This window comes from Furipterus horrens, unplaced genomic scaffold (assembly GCF_987537825.1).
Source record: "Furipterus horrens unplaced genomic scaffold, mFurHor1.1.pri manual_scaffold_11, whole genome shotgun sequence".
NCBI classification, from domain to species: Eukaryota; Metazoa; Chordata; class Mammalia; order Chiroptera; family Furipteridae; genus Furipterus; species Furipterus horrens.
Window position 1 is genome coordinate 89,654,704 of NW_028327181.1, and position 17,447 is coordinate 89,672,150.

The following is a 17,447-nucleotide window of genomic DNA, read 5'->3' on the forward strand; positions in this document are numbered from 1 at the left end:
TCAGCCCAGCTGAGCCCATGAGGCAGTGATCGGGACCCCCTCAGTGTCCTTCTGTGGAGTCTTGAAGGACAGGGCAGGTGCAGCCAGGAAGCAAGAGAGGCAGGGCATCCCAGGCAGGGGACCAGTGTGTGGAAAGGTCTGGATGAGGGGAGACAGTGAAGGTTCCGGGAGGATGGAGCAGACGGTGCTGAAGAGACGGGGTGGGGGAGGGGAGACGGCGTGGGAAGAAGCGGAGGTTCCACAGCCATCTAGCGACCAGGCCACCCTCTTCCTGCATGACTAGAGCTGTGCCGGCAGAAGGCAGAGCCAGAGGAAGCGGGGGAGGGGCAGGGCAGAGGCAGAGAGCAAGGACCCAACCAAACACAGTGGGAGGGGTCTGCATAGTCAAGGGACCAGGGAGAGGGGTCAGTGAGGTCCAAAGAAGAGGAAAGGAACTATCCCCTTGAGTTCCATATGGGCCCATGGTCAAGTTCAGGGAGCCAACCCAACCTGCCTCCAAAGGGGCTGGAGCTGCCCGAGGCTGGCAGGTCCCCAGGGCCACAGATGCCTTCACCCAGTCTGCCTGTTTACTGACACAACCCCTAACCGAGGAGTAACAGGGACATGCAGGGCCCGGGGTGAGTTCCAAGAGCTGCGTCACTCCTTCGATGGCACACCCCACCCACATTTACAGGATCCACTCGTGGGAGAGTGCCCCTCCCCATCTCATGAAGGACTGAACAGGAAGAGTCACTTCCCGTCAGCCATGCCCAGGCCCACCAAGGGCAGGGACCCCCACTGGAGGTGCAAGGGGAGGTGCACTCCCAAGACCAGGCCCCGGTCACCTCTGCTCTCAGCTCTGTGCGGGCTCAGCAAACGTCCATGGACTGAAGGAAGAAACACATGCAGCCCTGACCTCGGGGAAGCTGGCTCCTCCTCCACCGCCCCTTCAGTCACTCACTTATCCATGGCATCCTCAAGTTGGGGACCTCATATACCTTGACGACACTTAGCAAAGCTTGGTCCCTGCCTCTTGGGCCCACTGAACTGGGAGAGAGACAAGCGCCCTGACAACTGGTGTAGCAGTTGCCCACTCTGTGCTCTTCCTGGGGTTCCTCTCAGGAGGACACGGCAAGAGATGTTCGAGAGGGCTTAGAGCTATGGGGAAAAGCCATAAACCAGAATGTTCCAGTCTCTCCCAGCATATACCCTTGCAGTGCTTAACATCACAGGCTCAGCAGCCACACCTGGGTTCGAATCCTGCTTTTACCACTTTCACGTGGTGTGGTGGTGGTGGTCTTGAGCAAACGATTTCACGTCTCTAACCTGCTGCCGGTGTGTACGATGGATGATTATGGATGATTAACACCCTCCTAGGGCAGTGGGATGGAGAAGGGCTGTGTCTCTAAGTGCAGCAGGGCTCCTACTTAAAGCTTAAATTAGTGGTGAATCCAAATGAATACCCTGCTGAGAATTTCAAGGTACTTCTGAAATCATCTCATCAGCCCAAATCACGCTACCATGAAGGCATGAGAGAGCCAAGATTCTCCAGTGTGAACACACAGGGGCGAAGACCAGGGCTTCCTCCCGCCCTGACTGCACCCTCATCTTGCCCAGGTGGACCGGGGTGAGGGAGGATGCCAGCACCACCCATAGCTCAGATGAGCACCACCCTGCCCTGGCAGCTCACAGGTGAATGGGTTGGAACAAGGAAGACAGATTGTTGGTGGGGAGAGGTGTAGGTAATTTGTCAGGCTGACTGGCAGTAGCATCAAGTACCTGATGCCTTTCAAAAGGAATGCCTCCCTCCCTGTCCTTTAATAGACAGCAGAATCTGTCCTCACAGGAAGATATCCCAGGTCTCCTCACTCTTCAGTCTGGATCCCTGGGGCTCCTAGCACCTCTCTTTCCAATCTGCACCTCATTCCACAGCTCGGAGACCTGCAGGGATTCTCCCGGGTCCTCCACTGCCAGCTGGCCAGTTGCTTCCCCAATTCTGGCTTCTTTCACTCAAGCTTCCCCTCAACCCCACCCTACTCAGGAACTCTCCACACCAGCCCAGCAAGCTTCCACATAACCCCCAGAACAGCCCAGCCCACCTTCCTGGTCTCACCCTCTCTGCTCCCCTCCCTACCTCTGCAAAGCCTGGTCCTACCCAGTCTCCCTCCAGAGAGCCTTGCTGAACCTTTGCCCCCCAGTTTCTCCATCCTCCAGACTTTAAGTATCCACAACCCCAGATTTTCACTTACTAGTTGCGTGACTCAAAGTAAGTGATCAAACCCCTTTCTGCCTCCATTTTCTCATCTGCAAAACAGGCCAACAATACTTACTCCCTTGGGTTATTGTCCAAATAGAATGAGAAACTGCCCATGAAGGATTTCGCATGGCTCCTGGCCTTGAGCCCCGGCACCAACGGAATCCTGCCTCCTCAGCCTGGGAAGTGTGTCATGTTTCAGGCTCTGACATTTCAGGATGCACCTTCTGCCCTCCTCCAGTACTTGGCTCAGCACTGAACAGTGAATACTGTTCAAAAATGCAGTCACTTATCCCTGATCGGTATGGCTCAGTGAGTTGGGCATTGTCCCCACAAAGCAAGAGGTCACCAGTTCGATTCCTGGTCAGGGCACATGCCTGGGTTGCAGGTTTGGTCCCCTGTTGTGCCAAACCAATTGATGCTTCTTTCTCCCTCCCTTCCCCTCTTCTCTAAAAGTAAATTAATAAAGTCTTTTTTTTTAATGCAGTCATTTAACAAATTAACAAAGAGGTCTTTCAGCCACACACACTGGGGGGCATCCCACAGAGGTGGAGAAAAGACAGGTTCTGCCAGCCCGCACCAGGCAGGCACTGTCGCCCTGCTGCCCCAAGGGGCGCTGCGTTGCTCCCCCCTCTCATCCCCCTGGAAGCCAACCAAAGGCACGCTGTCCCCAGGGTAAGTTCCACCCCAGCAGCAGTGGCCTGCCAAGTCAAATCCTAGCTCCCACAAGCATTTCCCAGGGCCATTCAGATCGTGGTGCTGCTAAATTCTTCCCAGTAACCACCTAATTCATCAGGTGCTGCGGGGTAAGGAAGGAATCCAGCCTGGAGGAGGTGCCTGCTGGACACAGGAAACAATGATGTGCAGGGACAGGCCCTACAACTTCACCCTCCTCTTCCTTAACTGCCGCCATGGAGACCAGGACACCCTGCCCCAACCCTAAACAGAGCTGCTTCAGTGGGAGCAGTGATCGATGCAATGCCACTGGGAAGTGGGGGCTACAAGGGCGGGGACACAGCCCGAGGAAGCGCGGGTGCGGGGAGGGGGGGTGGGCAAGAGGCAGAGGGGAAACTCCAGGCGACCTTCCTGACAGGGCCTCTTAGTAGACACTTTCAGGTCCCTGTGTCAAAAGCGCCACTGGGAGGAGACAGGCCCAGTCAGCTCCCTGTCCAGGACTCTCCCAGGGCACGGCTTTGATATGTGCTCTGGGTCTCTGGATCGGCCGGACTCCTTCTCCACTCCCCCACCCCACCCTGCCTTCTGGGTTCCTTCAGGGAGTAGGCAGCCACCGGCAGGCGTGCAGGAGGCGGGGGCAGCCAGTGTGCTCTGACCTGCAGTGGCTGGGGAGTTAAGGACCTGGGTGGTGTTGGTCCACATTCCATTCCACGTGGGTATGAAATTCAGCAGGGACTCAGCTTGATGTGAATAGAGTCACCCTGGCCTCCACCTCTCCCATCGGCACAATGGGGGCAGATATGTGTCTTGGTGGCTAACGTCACACTTGGTGTGTGGGCCAACCCAGCAAGCACTGGCCATGGGGCCGTCTAGACTGTGCATAAAAATGCAAACACTGTACTGACGGTCCCCTCTCGCTCAGCCCCATCTCCACATTAAACATAAAGCAAGCCGGAGCTGGGCCCAGCACTGGGCTGTAATTACTGCACTCCCTGGCAATTCCAGCTTTGACCCACGCCAGCCTCCCAGGAAGTGGATCTTTCTCGTTAACGCTCAGATTCTTGGTGAGGGGTCCATCTTTCCCAACACTTCACTGTCACCCTTTAGAAAGAGGAGCTGAAAGAGAAGGTACAGCTTAAGGTTTTAGTTGTTTGTTAGCTGGGTTTCTGCATCTTTAGCAGCTCTCTGGCCGCCCAAGATCTGTCTGCTCTGGAGTGGTGCCAGTATGGTCAGAGGCGCCCACACAACACACACGCTCTGTGTGCAGCCTGTTGCTGCATCCTGGTGGCACAAAACTGGCCCGCGGAGCTCTGTTCAAGCAGTGAGGATGCCGCATGCCACAAGCTGCCCTTAAAGACCAAGGGTGGAAAAGAAAATTATAAACAGCCCGAGATTCCAGGAAGGCACACAAGCCCTTACAAATCACTAGAAAACAATCATAACGCATCAGTCCCGAGGAGAAGCAAGAAGACAGGCCTGGAGCCGGGTGGTCCTGGAAGGCCGGCGCAGGGGTCCTCCCGGAGCCCGCCCTCTTTCTCCGAGGCTACTCGAGACCCCCAGGCTCCCCTCCCCCGCTGCCTGCCACATCTGGTTCCACTCAGGTCCTCCCCCACCTCCAGGCACACTCCTCCCCCTCTCCTCCCCGCTTTCAGAAAAGCGGAGACGATTTTTAAAAACCTAGTCTCTCTCTCTCTCTCACACACACACACACACACACACACGCACGCACGCACACGCGCACGCACACACACATTCCGGGAGCGGGGCGAGGGGGAAAAAGTTGAGAAGAGAGGCCCGCTTCCCGGCGTTCCCCCTGCCCGGCCCCCGAAGTTGGCCAAGTTGGCAGCGCCTTACCCGGGAGGTCGACGGTGTCTCCGGGGACGCCCAAATGCAGACCCCCGAGAAGCAGGGCGTAGCGCAGCAGGTGACGAAGCCAGGGTGTTGGGGCCGGCCGGCGGGGCTCCATGCCCGCGGCACGCCGCTCGGGGGACGCGGGGGACCTAGGGCGCACGGACGCGGTGCGCTGTGGCAGCCTCGGCGCTGGGCTGTGATTACCGCCCGCAAGGGGCTACGTCTTCCTCCGGGTCGGGACGAAGTGATGCCTCCCAGGGAGAGGAGGAAAGGAGAAGAGGAGGGAAGGAGGCAGGCCGGGCGGAGGGCGGGCGGGCGGGGGGAGGAGCGCAGAACCCGGGAGGAGGGTGTGAGGGGCAGAGGGAAAGGGAAGCGGGCAGTTTGAGAGGGGAGGGGGAGGCGCGAGGCTGGAGCTTAAGAAAGAACGCCGAGGGGGCAGGGGAGGGAAGGTGGAGAGGAGGATCCGCGGGATCGAGGAGGACCCCAGCGTGCGTACTGTCTTGTTCTCCGTTTCCCTCTCTCCCTGCCTCGCCTTCCCTCTCTTCTCCGCCCGGGCCCAGAGCCCCAGACGCTGCGTCACAACTCCCGACTGGCGCGGGCGGGGAAGCAACTGCAAAACTTTCCGCACACTTCGCGGCGTGGCGGGACGTGGACTGCGAGGCCCAGCTGGGCAGGGGCGGGGCACGCGGCTGACCCTGGCGGCCACACTCCGGCTGCTGGCGCCCCCCTCTATCCAGCCTCTTAATGCCTACGTCTCTAGCCTCTGAGCATCCGCTACCTTTGCGCCCCCTCCTCCGGCCTGGTGGGGAAGGGGCGGGGCCCAGAGCTCGGCCACCCGGACGAAGATTGGGGGAAGGGGAGGCACGGCTCCTGTACCGTGGGCGGAGCGCAAACTCTTGCACTTCTTGGTTTAGCTTTTGCGTAACCCGTATTTATCAGCATCCCTAGCGCAGAGAGGTGTAGTGCTTTTGCTAATTGGGGCTGCATCCAGAAAGCTAGGGAAAATCTGTCCACTGGATGTCCCAGAGACAGACATCATCACACTCACCAGCAGCGGGATGGCTGGCTGGTCGCAAAGGACCAAATGGAAATTTCATAAGAGGGAAGACAATCCACTGTTACTCCATATTATGCAACAGGTCACCGCAGCACAGAGCACTGGATTGGGGTGGTGGAGTCGAGCCCCACCTCTGCTTCTGATTCCCTGAGTGACCTTGGAAAAGTCACTTGGGATCTCTGGGCTCAGAGCCAGACAGATGCTTTAGAGACCCTAAATGCGGAGGAGATTCGTGTTCTCTCACCATGAGTAAACCAAATAAAAACACTATGAAACTAATATATATTTTGTTTCCTGTGCTGTCCACCTCCGTGCTATTTTTGGAAATAAATTTTTAAAAATTCTTTTCCTTTTTTTGTATTATTATGCTTGCCTTGGGTAAATCTTCCCCCATTTCTGCAACTGAGGGTGTGGGGGCAGAGATGCTTGCTTAGCTCTTCCCTTCTCTGCTGGGCTGAGATTCTTGGCAAGTATGGGTACAGAGGATGCAGGGCCCCAGGGTGAGCACCCACTGAAATCTCCTACAGTCCCTTGGAAAGATTCCCACTATTTGCATTTTTACTCTAAAAAAATAAAAATTGTTAGCAACTAGGTCAAAGAGGCCTGTGGCACTCCATTGCTAACTTGAGCAGGTCTGACAGCCACGTCCCTTCTGGTGACTGCTGCTTGCTTGGTGTGGAATGTTCTGGGACCCCAGGACTCTGTGGGTTCCTGGTCATGCTGAGGCTGCCTCAAAGATTCTCCTCTCGGCCCCCTTTCTCAGATTTCTCCTGTTATCTACAAGAGGTTTGAGGACTTGCCAGCTTTAGCTAAGCTGCTCTTTCTGCCTTGAGCAGCCAAAAAAATGTGTCTGCTCAGTCAACTTACCGGCTTCCATCAGCTTGCTCATCTCTGGATGTGCTGGTCACTGGCCTCACCGAATTTCCCCTTTCCTCTGAAGGGGAACTCAAGCCAGGCTCCCAAGGTTTTGGAACAGGGCTGGATGGCTCTGTTCCACCAGCCAGAAGAGATTTGGGTATTCCTTCCCACAGCAGGGCAGAAGCCAACTACCAGACATTACCAGTGAATGACGTGGGTCCAGAAAGTTCTCCACTTGTTAGCACCAGTCCAAGGTGGCCAGCACACAGGTGCTCTCTCATTTCTTCATTTACCCTGGTAAAATTCAACAACGATCGATTGCTAGCTCTGTGCTAGCTGCTGGGGAAGCAGATGAACAAACCAGGTAGCAGCCCTAGAAGTTTTGTTTAGTGGGGAAAATAGACACAATTTTTTGCCACATTCCAGGCAGAGGAACTGTCATTCAAGGGCCGAGGAGCATGCAAGTGCGTTTCATTAGCAGGGAACGATGCTTGCTCCCCTGACACCCTGTTCTGGTTTCTGCTGAGGCTGAGACTTCCTGCTCAGCCAGCCAGGGTTACACATTGTACTCTGCTGCTTGTCTGCGTGGGTCCACATCTGTGGCCACCATCCGCCTCAGATCTTGAGCTTGCAGCGCAAAGAGCCAGGCCACGTCTGGACAAGTCTCCCTGTGGAGAGTCCAGCCTGGTCCCGCACTGCTGCAAGGTCCTGTGCAGCGTCAATTGTCAACAGAACATGGTCACATTTGGCAGGTGTGTTGGGTGTTGTGAGGGCTGGGGCTTTTACTTTTAGAGGGATCGTCACCAGTACCCAGACCCTCATCTACTTCTGAAGAAGGGCCAGCCTCCTCTGTGCTCACAGCCTCATCACTATTCCTGTTCGAGCTCAGTGTAACGGCCATTTATTAGCATGTGCTGGATACTGAGGACTCAGTGAACTCTACAGCCTGGTCCAGGGAATTCTGGCCAAGATTCTGTTTGCTATGGTAGAATCGGTAACAGTCAGACACCAACTGTTAGCCAAATACAGGCACAATGGGTCTGCTGATTCCATCCAACCAATTTAGTGAAAGGTGCACTTTGGAGCCAGAGGGACCCCAGTTAGAATCCTGGCTCTCCCACTTCTAGCTTTGTGACGTTAGGCAAGTTCCTCAAGTCTCCGAGTTCACAATTCCTATTTGTAAATGGGGCAACAATTCCTACGTTGTCTCCAAAATTAAACGTTACGTATGAAGGGATGGCATGGCCCCCGGATAAAGATATTTGGGAATGCTAGTCCCCTCCCTGCTTCTTGCTTCTCCCCTTCCTTGGCCACTGGGACATCAGATGTCTCCCTTGCTCCTTACTCTTGGACTTGCTTGCCTCTCCTGCCCAACCCCCCAACCCCCCACTGTCCGTGATCGCTGCTCAGGTCATTACAGGGATTGCCACAATGCACGATTTCCTTTGCCCAAGAGAACGATACAGCCTCCCCTCCTGCCTGAACTTCTCCAGGATCACTGTATATAGAAAAACCGTATTCAGAAGTGTAAACGAATCCTGGGAGAGGCATCTCATGCTCTCTTAGGACACAGGAATAGAAAGATAAGAGTTGTCCAGGGCTGGTGTAGGGCAGGATTTAACTCTATCTATAAAGCAAGATGACAAGATCATGTGGTTTAGGGAACCTGAAGCAGGAATCGTCTGGGAAACCACACTCCCCAAAGTTCAGCTCCAGCCCAGGACTACAGAAGCTGGGCTGATACCCAGGCCAGTGGGGTCTCCCAAGTAGATTCTACAGGTTAGCCACGAGAGAGCAACAGGGTAGAGTGAAGACAGCCTGGGGAAATGGAGCCCTCGATGAGGGTGAGGTAGGCCTCCAGCTGGGAGCCCAGCTGCTGCCTTCACCCACAGCAGTGTTTGCCCCAAAATGGCACTCGGAATCCACCTCACGTTTTCAAGCCTGAAGCCCATCCCCATTTGATCCTGCTCTACCTACTGCCAGACACCAACTCTCTCTGGACCAGTTTCCTCATCTGTAATATCAGCGAGATGCTTCTACCTCACCTATGTCTAGGCTGTGAAGACATAGTTGAGAAACTTCCCTGCAAAGCAGTGGTGCCAGAGCCCCTTCCCTTTGCTGACCCTGCCCTCTGAGACACCTCCCAAGCTGCCTTCAGGATAACAAGGCTGGGGCAGCACTGCAGGACACCAGTTGCGGACTGTGCTTGGAGGCTTGAAGGTTACCATAGTTCTCTAGCTGGGCACTACCCTCCACACCCAGGAGGCCTGACCCATGGCCAGGGGTGGGTGGGGCCTGGTCAGCCAACTGTGTGCTCTTTGACCCCTTTGCACCTTGTCTCTTACACACATGCACACGCGTGTGCGCGCGCGCGCGCACACACACACACACCCCTTTGCAGACTCCAGCCTGGCGAGGGCCCCTACTGAGCTCCTGCAGCACAATAGGGCTCTTGTATTCCCTGCCCCACCAGGTCTCAGACCTGCTCCCTGGCCTCTTTTCCCATTCTCTGCCAGGTTCCCCCAGCCCACCTGCAGAGCTCAGCAGCCGCCAGAGTCCTTACCCACTCCCTCCTTAACCCCCCTCCTCTTCCTGCAATCTCTCTACACTATCACCTCCCCAAACCCTTCCAAAAAGCTTCAATCCAGCCCGAGGCCCTCTTCACCAGTCCGATCCAGACTGCCAGGCTGGCTTCATAAGCAACCCAGGTCTCATCTTTCTCCTGCAGCTCCGGACTCCAGGTAAAAGAAAAACGTGGTAAATTAATTCACGAGAAGGTACTGGTGAAGCTCTGTATTTTAAGAGAAGGCCAAACGTAAGTTTTACCCAAAGGAGTGAATGACTCGTGTATTGTCAGGTACCCAGGGATGCACTGTAGGGGCCCTCTTGGGGCTCCCCATAAAGGAGCGTATCTATGACACGGGTCCTCGGACAGCCCAGAGTGCAGATTTTTATACCTAACACAGAATATAGAAGTCACCTCTGTCCTCCAGCTGGATGAGTTTAGACAAGGCCTGATAGCCACCCTCTCCAATTGCCCCCACACCCCCAAATGCGGTGGCTGATGGGAAGGTCAGTAGGACTTGTGACTTTCAGTGTTCATGCCACCTGGGAGACAGAAGTGCGGGGCTGAGGGCACCCATTTCTCACAGGCTTCCAAGTGCTGCTGATGCTGCTGGCCTGGGGGTGCCATGGGACTATAAGATGCTCTTTCCACACTCAGCACAAGAAGTCCTGGATCCAGGGTAAGGGACTGCTGACCTCAAAGGATAAATAAAGGTTGATATTGACTCTCAAGCCAGAGGGAAGGCTCCTGAAGGTCTGTTCTCTCTGAATCAAGGCAAAAGGATCTCCTGATAACTTGGCAAGTAGAAAGGCTCTGCACCCCAACCAGCAAACTTAGGGGTCCCAGGACCAGCAATCCCACTTAATGGATCTTGTGATCTTTTTAAACCACCTTTTTTGATCCCCCTCTTATGTGTCAAGCACATTACGTGCCTTATTTCTACTATTTAGCACAACTATGCAAGAAGCTATCACTGAAGCTTGCAAAGGTGGGATCTGAACCACACTTAATTCTAATGCCCAGGCTCTTAACCACAAGGTGATTCTGCCTTAAGATAAGAGACGAGCTAATTTTAGAAAAAGGGACCCCCCCCCACATCCCAAGTAGTTGTGCACCATGTCTCCCTGCAATTCACCTCAGGCAGATTTGATTAGGGACTAAGAGGGCTTGGGCGCTTAGGAGGATGAGTAAGGGGAAAAGGAAAGATTCTCAGAAAAAAAAAAATCACCAAGGTGGGTGAAGCTAGTTGTAAACTTAGCCTCCTTAGAAGCAGAGCTGGACAAGAAGCTTGCTTCCAGCTCTAAGATTAAGGAGATAACTATGTTTACTATGTTTAAAGAGAGTTATTTTCTAAAATAAGAAACTTGGTCAAGAGCTTCTTGACCGCTACTCTTCTCAGCTGGAGAAAGCCTGTCTTTCTCAGACTAGCAGGCAACAGGGAGATCAACCTAAAAAACATAGCAGACGCGTCCAGGGCAGCCACAGAAATGGGGTGCATGTGACTCTCAATGGCGACATGCCCATCTCACAACGGGGAATTGGGAGCCCAATTCCTTCCCTCAGACCACCATGTGAACTGATGGCTGGGCCTTCCCTATCCTGCTCACTGCTGTATTCCCACCCAGAAGCACAGGCGCTAGCACATCAGAGGTGCAAAAGGTGGTGCAGAATCAACACATCCCCACCATGCCTGTGATGACCACTGGGTCTCAGCCAGCTGCCAGGACTCCCCTATCTGCCAACCCTAGATGGTAAGGGCTCTGTTTGAACAAGAGTAAAATCAAGAGGCTGGGAAATTCACTTCTTAAAACTTATTTTAATATCCTCCCCAACCCCCCATCTTGGAAAGGCGAAAACAGTCTGACTGGATTTAATTACAAATTAATACATATTTTAAAAATCATTGTTTAAAGTAAATAAACATAATGGCAATAAGGGATTATCCCTGGGAAAAGTGAAACCCATATTAACAAAATATATCGTGGACAAACCCTACTCAGTGATTCACTGGCTGTTTAAAAGTCCAGTGAAGGTCAATGTTCTGCACATTCTATGGGGCTGGTCCGTGCAGCGTGAAGGCCTTGCCCAGACTCAGGCGAGCCCAGGGAGCTCCGACCTGGCCCCAGGCCGCAGGCCCCAGGCCAGCAAGGGGAGGAGGCATTCCTTCTTTGGGACAAGGGTAGAAAAGGTCAGTCAGCAAAGTCCTGCAGCTTCACTTAGCCCACGGGAAAAAGGAGGCAGGAAGTTAGAGGGAAGGCTTAAAGGTGCAGCATTTTGTCAACTGTTAAGAAAGTTTTTAAAAAATTTTACAAGGTTATTGAAAGAGAGGGAAGACAGAACTTAATGTTTTGAGTAAGTTTAAATCTGTTCTCAAACTTCATCCATGTGCAGACACCATCCTTTTAGCATTGTGCTCAACTTCGGAGACCCCCTGGATGCTCTCTGCTTAGCAGCGTGATTGTAATAATTAAAAAAAGTTATACACACACAGTGCGTGCGCACATACAAGTGTACATGTGCATGTGCACAGGTGTATAAATATATATTGTGATAAAACAGCTTTGGAAAGTTGGAGGCACCAACGGCCCTGGGGCCGACATGCCCCCATCCCGAGTTCCACAAGACGATACCTACCCACAAACTTCTCTCCAATTTGGAACACTCAGTTTTCCCTTAAGGTCGCCTGATACAGGGGACAGGGGCAGGTTCACAAAACAAAGGTCCTAAAAAGTGTGTCACCAGTGGCATTTGTCACATGTAAAAGAAACACAAGAGCCGTGAGTGAGCTGAGAGCACTCCACCCTTCCCAACTTCCCTCCCCGTCCAGGGAACTCACATGCCTGAATGCTGCATCTTTACATATTTCTGGCTGAGCCCTCTGGCCACATGTATCAGTAACATTCCAAGCTGGCTACCACATGTTGGGGCTCTGGCCTCCTCTCGCCACTGCCGAGTGCTCTGCTGCTGCAGGGGCATGAGGGGGTGGGGGTGGGGGCAGCGCGGCTCCCGTTTCAGCTCTGTCTTCAGTCGATCACACATCTCAGAAATAGCCGTATTAAAAAAAAAGGTTCCAAAAAAGTTCATATTTGAAATACCAATTTCTCTTGAGATTATGTTTTAACTTCACTTAGAAACTATTAAAGTGGGCTAGACAAAGTGCGTGTGCACATGCACATACATGCACACACAGACACACACACCAGCATACACCCACAAAATTTAGCGGGTTGGAGGTTGTTTCCTGCCAAAAGATCTAACAGAGGAAAGCTTATGTGCTGATCAAGTTTTAATATCGTGGTTAACAAGAAATGTACACCATTTAGCAAGCACACAGAGACCATGGGGAGGAACTCCGGATCCCTGGGGCGTTTGGCTCCCCAGCGGGTTCTCTGCCTACCTTTGCAACAGTTTCGACAGTTACTACATTCAGAGAATCCAAGAGGACTGCATGGACAGATGAACCTTTATTTAAAAAAATAGCACTTCAAATAAATTAAAAGGGACAACCGTCAAGTGTTCAAATTGTGAAGAAATAGTTGAAAACCTAGAGACCCAAGCTGCGGCCTTCTAACCTCATCCTCTGCCCAGCAGCAAACCCCACGCATCTCAGTGCTCCCGCTCAACCTTCCCACCGAGGCGAGGGAAGCAACTGCACACAGGAGACCAGATGGAGGAGAACGCTGCCTCTGACCGGAATGAACATTGCCACGCACTTGCTAATACGGGTTTCACTTTATGACCAAATGTATTCTTCAAAAATAAAAAAGGGGGGAGGGAAGCTGCATGTTTTTAAAAATTGAAATTATTTAGGGATAAAACACTAACTCTAGTGCCTTTAACGGGCAATAGCAACTTTTTTTTCCTCCGAAGTCAAACACCATCCCCAGCTGAGCCTTGTGCTACAAGCTTTTCAGGAGATGTTACCTAAACTTTATTAAAAGAAAAAAACAAGTTTAAATATAGACACTGGACTAGCCCAGTCTGTATTTTCAAGTCCACATTCTTCATCTGAAGCACTGCATCAGGGACCCCCCTGAGTCTGCGTGTTTTCAAGTTCACAGTACATGGAACCAGTTTTTCTTTTTAATTTTTTCCTCACTCAGAGCAGCCACGCACAGCGGCCGTTGACGCCGGAACCTCGGGCGGGGCCTTTTCCTAGGAGGCCTGGCCAGAGGTGCCCATGGTTTCTCCTCAATGAGAATCGATGCTGTCATGCTCTATGGATGGGAAAAAAAGCAAGAAAATAAAAGCACCTGGTACAGGTTTCATGAGATCCATTCGGATTCGCTATGTTCCAAACCCGCTGCTGAATGCCATTTGTCCACTTTGTGTGTACTGAACAGTTTGTGGCCTAGGAGTGGGTCTCAATTCGAAGAACTGTTATTGGACGCCCCGGAGGTTGATGCAATAGCAGCTCCAGCAGGGCTACTTGTGGAGACCGACTTTCGGATGTGAGGCAGCAAGTAGGGGTCACAGGCCAGCTGCTGGACATCGATGCGGTCCTCCTTTCGGTAGGCCAAGCATCGTCGAATAAATGCCTGAAAGGAAAGTTTCTTGAAGAAGCCTGAAGCAGATAATCCTGGCACCCCCAGAGGGAAACCTGAGGCTCCCAGCAGCTGCCAGGGCCCTTCCTGGCACAGCCAGGCAGACCTGAGACCAGGGAAGGACACACACTGGCAGCGGTACCTCTCTGTGGTCACGGACTCCCTCCCAGACAGAGGCGACTGAGCCACTCCTGAGGGGAAACGGGCATGGCACAGAGACCAGCACAAAAACCTTTTTGTCTTGGCTGGTCCGCATGGGCAGAGTTTAAAATCATGGTTCTGCATCTACAAGCCATGGCCTCATATGAACTTCCTGAGGAAGTGGGAGAACAACCCCCTCCACATGAATGGTGAGGAGCCCGACACTGACTAACACTACAGCGTGTCCCAGATTGGTAAATGCTTTCCACGTGTATCTCATTATTCCCTGAAAGATCATTAAGCAATGAGCAGGCACCCACCTAAGTAGTACAAAACCCCAAACAGGTCTTGTCTCCCCAAGAGACATCCTCTGAGTGGGCTTTGGTTCAGAATCCCGATTTACTAACAATACGGAGGTTTCCTTGGCACTAGGTATGAAGGGCTATGTAGTCTGCTTCTATAACTCTTACTATAAAGGCCCTTAAAAAGATGATCTGTCTTTTTCACCAGACAGTTCTATTTAATCAAAGTCTTATAATTATTTTAAATAAATTAATTTTAAAAAATCTAAAATATCATCACCCAAAGTCCATACATTACATGAGTGATAATGGCATCTCCACAGAGGTTCACTGATTGTATACACATACCTCGCTGGTACGAGATGTTGACAGTGGAGAAGGCTGTCGGGAGAAGGGGTTTGGGGGTGGGGTATATGGAAAATATGCTTTCCACTCAAATTTGTTGTGAACCTAAAACTGTTTAAAAAATAAAGTATTTTAAAAAATCTAAAACGTGAAATAAACTAATGATTTTATATTTCTTCCCAATGTTTAATTAATAAAACACAAAAGTATAATATTAATCCTGGTTTTTCAAAATAAAAGATACCCAGAGGTTGTTGCTTGATTAAAGCATTTGGAAGATAAAAAATTCACAGAAATTAACATAATGATTCTTTGCCCTTTTTTTTCCCCCCAATTTTTATTTACTGATTTTTAAAGAGATGGAGAGAGGCATTGTTTTGCTATTCCACTTATTTATGCATTCACTGGTTGGCTCCTGCATGTGCCCTGACCAGGGATTGAACCCACAACCTTGGCATATCAGGATGACGCTCTAACCAACTGATCCTTGGCCTTTAAAAATAAACCTTTTTGAGGGAGATTTCTGGAACTGGAGTTAAATAGATTTTCTTGTATTGGATAGCAGTCAAATAAACTTCTACCTTTAATTTTCTCTCTACACAGATGCCAGTATAGGCTTTTGAAAAAGCAATCAGCTCACATAGTTGCCCTGATTAGAACCTTCAACTGCTCCCCAGTTTACAACCTGCCTTGCTATGTCTCCTACCACTCCCCTCCCCGATGCCCACTCTGTGGACCTGCTCAGCTCACACTCACATCTGAGCTTTATTCACTTTTCTCTGCTCAGAATATTCCTCTCCCAAATCTATACATGGCCCCCACCTTCACATCATTCAATACTGCTCAAAACCCCACTTCATCATGGAGGCTTTCCCTGATCACGCCATCAAAAAAGGGGTTCTCACCACTCCACCCCCTTACTCTGATTTATTTTCTTCGTAAGATTTATAACCATAAAAGCTGTACTATTTTTAGTTATTGTTCGTCTTGCCTAGTAGAATGTAAACTCCTTAAAGGCAGGGGACCTTGTCTGTATAGCTCACTGTCATATATTCACAATTCCATCTCTACCTTCTACTGCTTAATAGGCCCTCAATAAATATTTGTTATGAGTGGAGAAGAAAAGAGGGTAAAAGTTGCATAAATACACATTTAGAAGGAGGAAGATGTTTTAATGACTCCTGAATTTTGTACTTAATAATCCATCCACTTTTACCCAGAGAAATAATACAAAAATCAAAGTAGTCATTTCTGCTGGCCAATGGTCAGAACTCACCTTTGCTTCAGGTGTTACTACCGGCTTTGGCGGAAACTGCACTTCAGTAGCTTTGAGAATAGTATTTTCTTGTAGAATGTCTTGCTGGGACTGGTTATGGCCAAAAGGCTACCACACACAAGAATAAAAATAAATAAGCAAAGGTGGGTTTCTGATTAAAACATAAAAAGAACAATTCAAAACCCCAGGGAGGAAAGGAGAGGATATTTTAATGAGAATTCCTATAAAAAAACTTGGGAGGTAATCTTGAATTCTCTCATTTTACAGATAAAGGGTGCAAAAGGCTCAGAGCTTAAGTGACTTGCTTAGAGTCCAACATCTAGGTTAAGGCAGAGTTGGAACCAGAAGGAGCAACTGCAATATCAAACCTCTGCTAAGCTATGCTTCGTCGTCGTCGGCAGCCGTCCGTCTCGAGAGACGATGGTGTAGCTTCTTAAGAGTCTATCTGCACCGCTGAGAATGGCTGTGCAGTCCGACTCAGGAGTGACATCGTATCTGTCTCCTCCCGTGTTGAATCGACATCTTGCGATGACGCTGAAGCTACAGAGCCTGAGCAGGGTGATATGGAGGGTCTGCTGTTGCCCATGCAGCAGACCCCCCCTCTCTTCGCAGCTGAAGGGTCCAAGGGAAAGACGGAGTCAATACAGCTTGGCTTCAGGTGCGCCGCAGGAGTTGCCGGTGTTGACTACAACGTCAAACCGCCTTAGGGACTCCGGCTCCGGATTTTCTGTCAGGGTTTACTCCCTTAGCCTTTCCCCTGAAGAGGTATGCCGCAAGGCAGCGGAGGTTTTTTGGAGTCAGAGTTTTCCTTCTCTGATGTGCCCTGACTGGAAGATCGAACCAGCGACACTTAGCTCGCAGGCCGACGCTCAATCCACTGAGCTAAACCAGCCAGGGCTTAAGCTATGCTTACAGCAAAGATAAAGAAGATTCAGAACAGGAACCAGCCCTGATGATACCTGTGGGCTTAAGCAATACATATGTGTGCCATTGGCAGACTCAAGACACAGATAAAGAGATGGAAAAGTGAAAGGGTAGAAGGGGTACGGCCAGAGTAGGGCTAAAAACAGGATTGGTGTTACTTAGTGGCTTCATCTATGCCCCAAATGCCATTTTCTAATAAACCCTGAAAAATTAAGTTTAGACCTAGTGTCATCTCTACAGTGTTTCCACTTAGAGATCACAAAGAACTCCTCCAAGATAACCTCTGCACCCACTCCCATGTTATCAGAGTATAAATAATAATTAACCCCTCTTAGTCCTGAATAGCTTCCCCAGATAAGAGAAGTAGGATAAGAAACAAAGGAAACAAGGAAAAGTTAAAGAGAAAGCTGAAATCTGAATTAGGAACTAGGTCTGGGGATTGTAATCAAAATATTAAAGAGTCCAGAACTCCCAAATGGCTCACATACACAGCCCAAGGGGAGCACTAGAACACATAAACACACTGACAGCTGGGTCCTAATATACACAGTAAAAGGTACTATGCTCACCGAATGTGAGAATTCACTAGGGGAATTTTACTACCTAGGTTATTACCTGTTCTCATGATGTATCACTTTGATCAGAGGTAACAGACAATGAATACTTTCTGACACC

At 50.9% G+C, this 17,447-nt stretch overlaps 2 protein-coding genes across 5 annotated transcripts in view; both read right to left on the reverse strand.

Moving 5' to 3' along the window:
* The window catches only part of MRC2 (mannose receptor C-type 2), a 54,129-nt gene extending 49,121 nt beyond the window's left edge, over positions 1 to 5,008 (reverse strand). The window contains exon 1 of the mRNA XM_090291072.1: positions 4,763 to 5,008. Coding sequence (XP_090147198.1) covers positions 4,763 to 4,874 — 112 coding nt within the window. The 5' untranslated portion in view covers positions 4,875 to 5,008. The remainder of the gene's footprint in view (positions 1 to 4,762) is intronic.
* Positions 5,009 to 12,689: 7,681 nt separating this feature from the next.
* Positions 12,690 to 17,447, reverse strand: part of TLK2 (tousled like kinase 2) — a 111,257-nt gene continuing 106,499 nt past the window's right edge. For all 4 annotated transcript variants that reach the window (XM_090290654.1, XM_090290655.1, XM_090290653.1 and 1 more), the window contains 2 exons: positions 15,849 to 15,956; positions 12,690 to 13,778 (listed from right to left, as the gene is read on the reverse strand). In XM_090290654.1, coding sequence (XP_090146780.1) covers positions 13,605 to 13,778; positions 15,849 to 15,956 — 282 coding nt within the window. In that variant the 3' untranslated portion in view covers positions 12,690 to 13,604. The remainder of the gene's footprint in view (positions 13,779 to 15,848; positions 15,957 to 17,447) is intronic.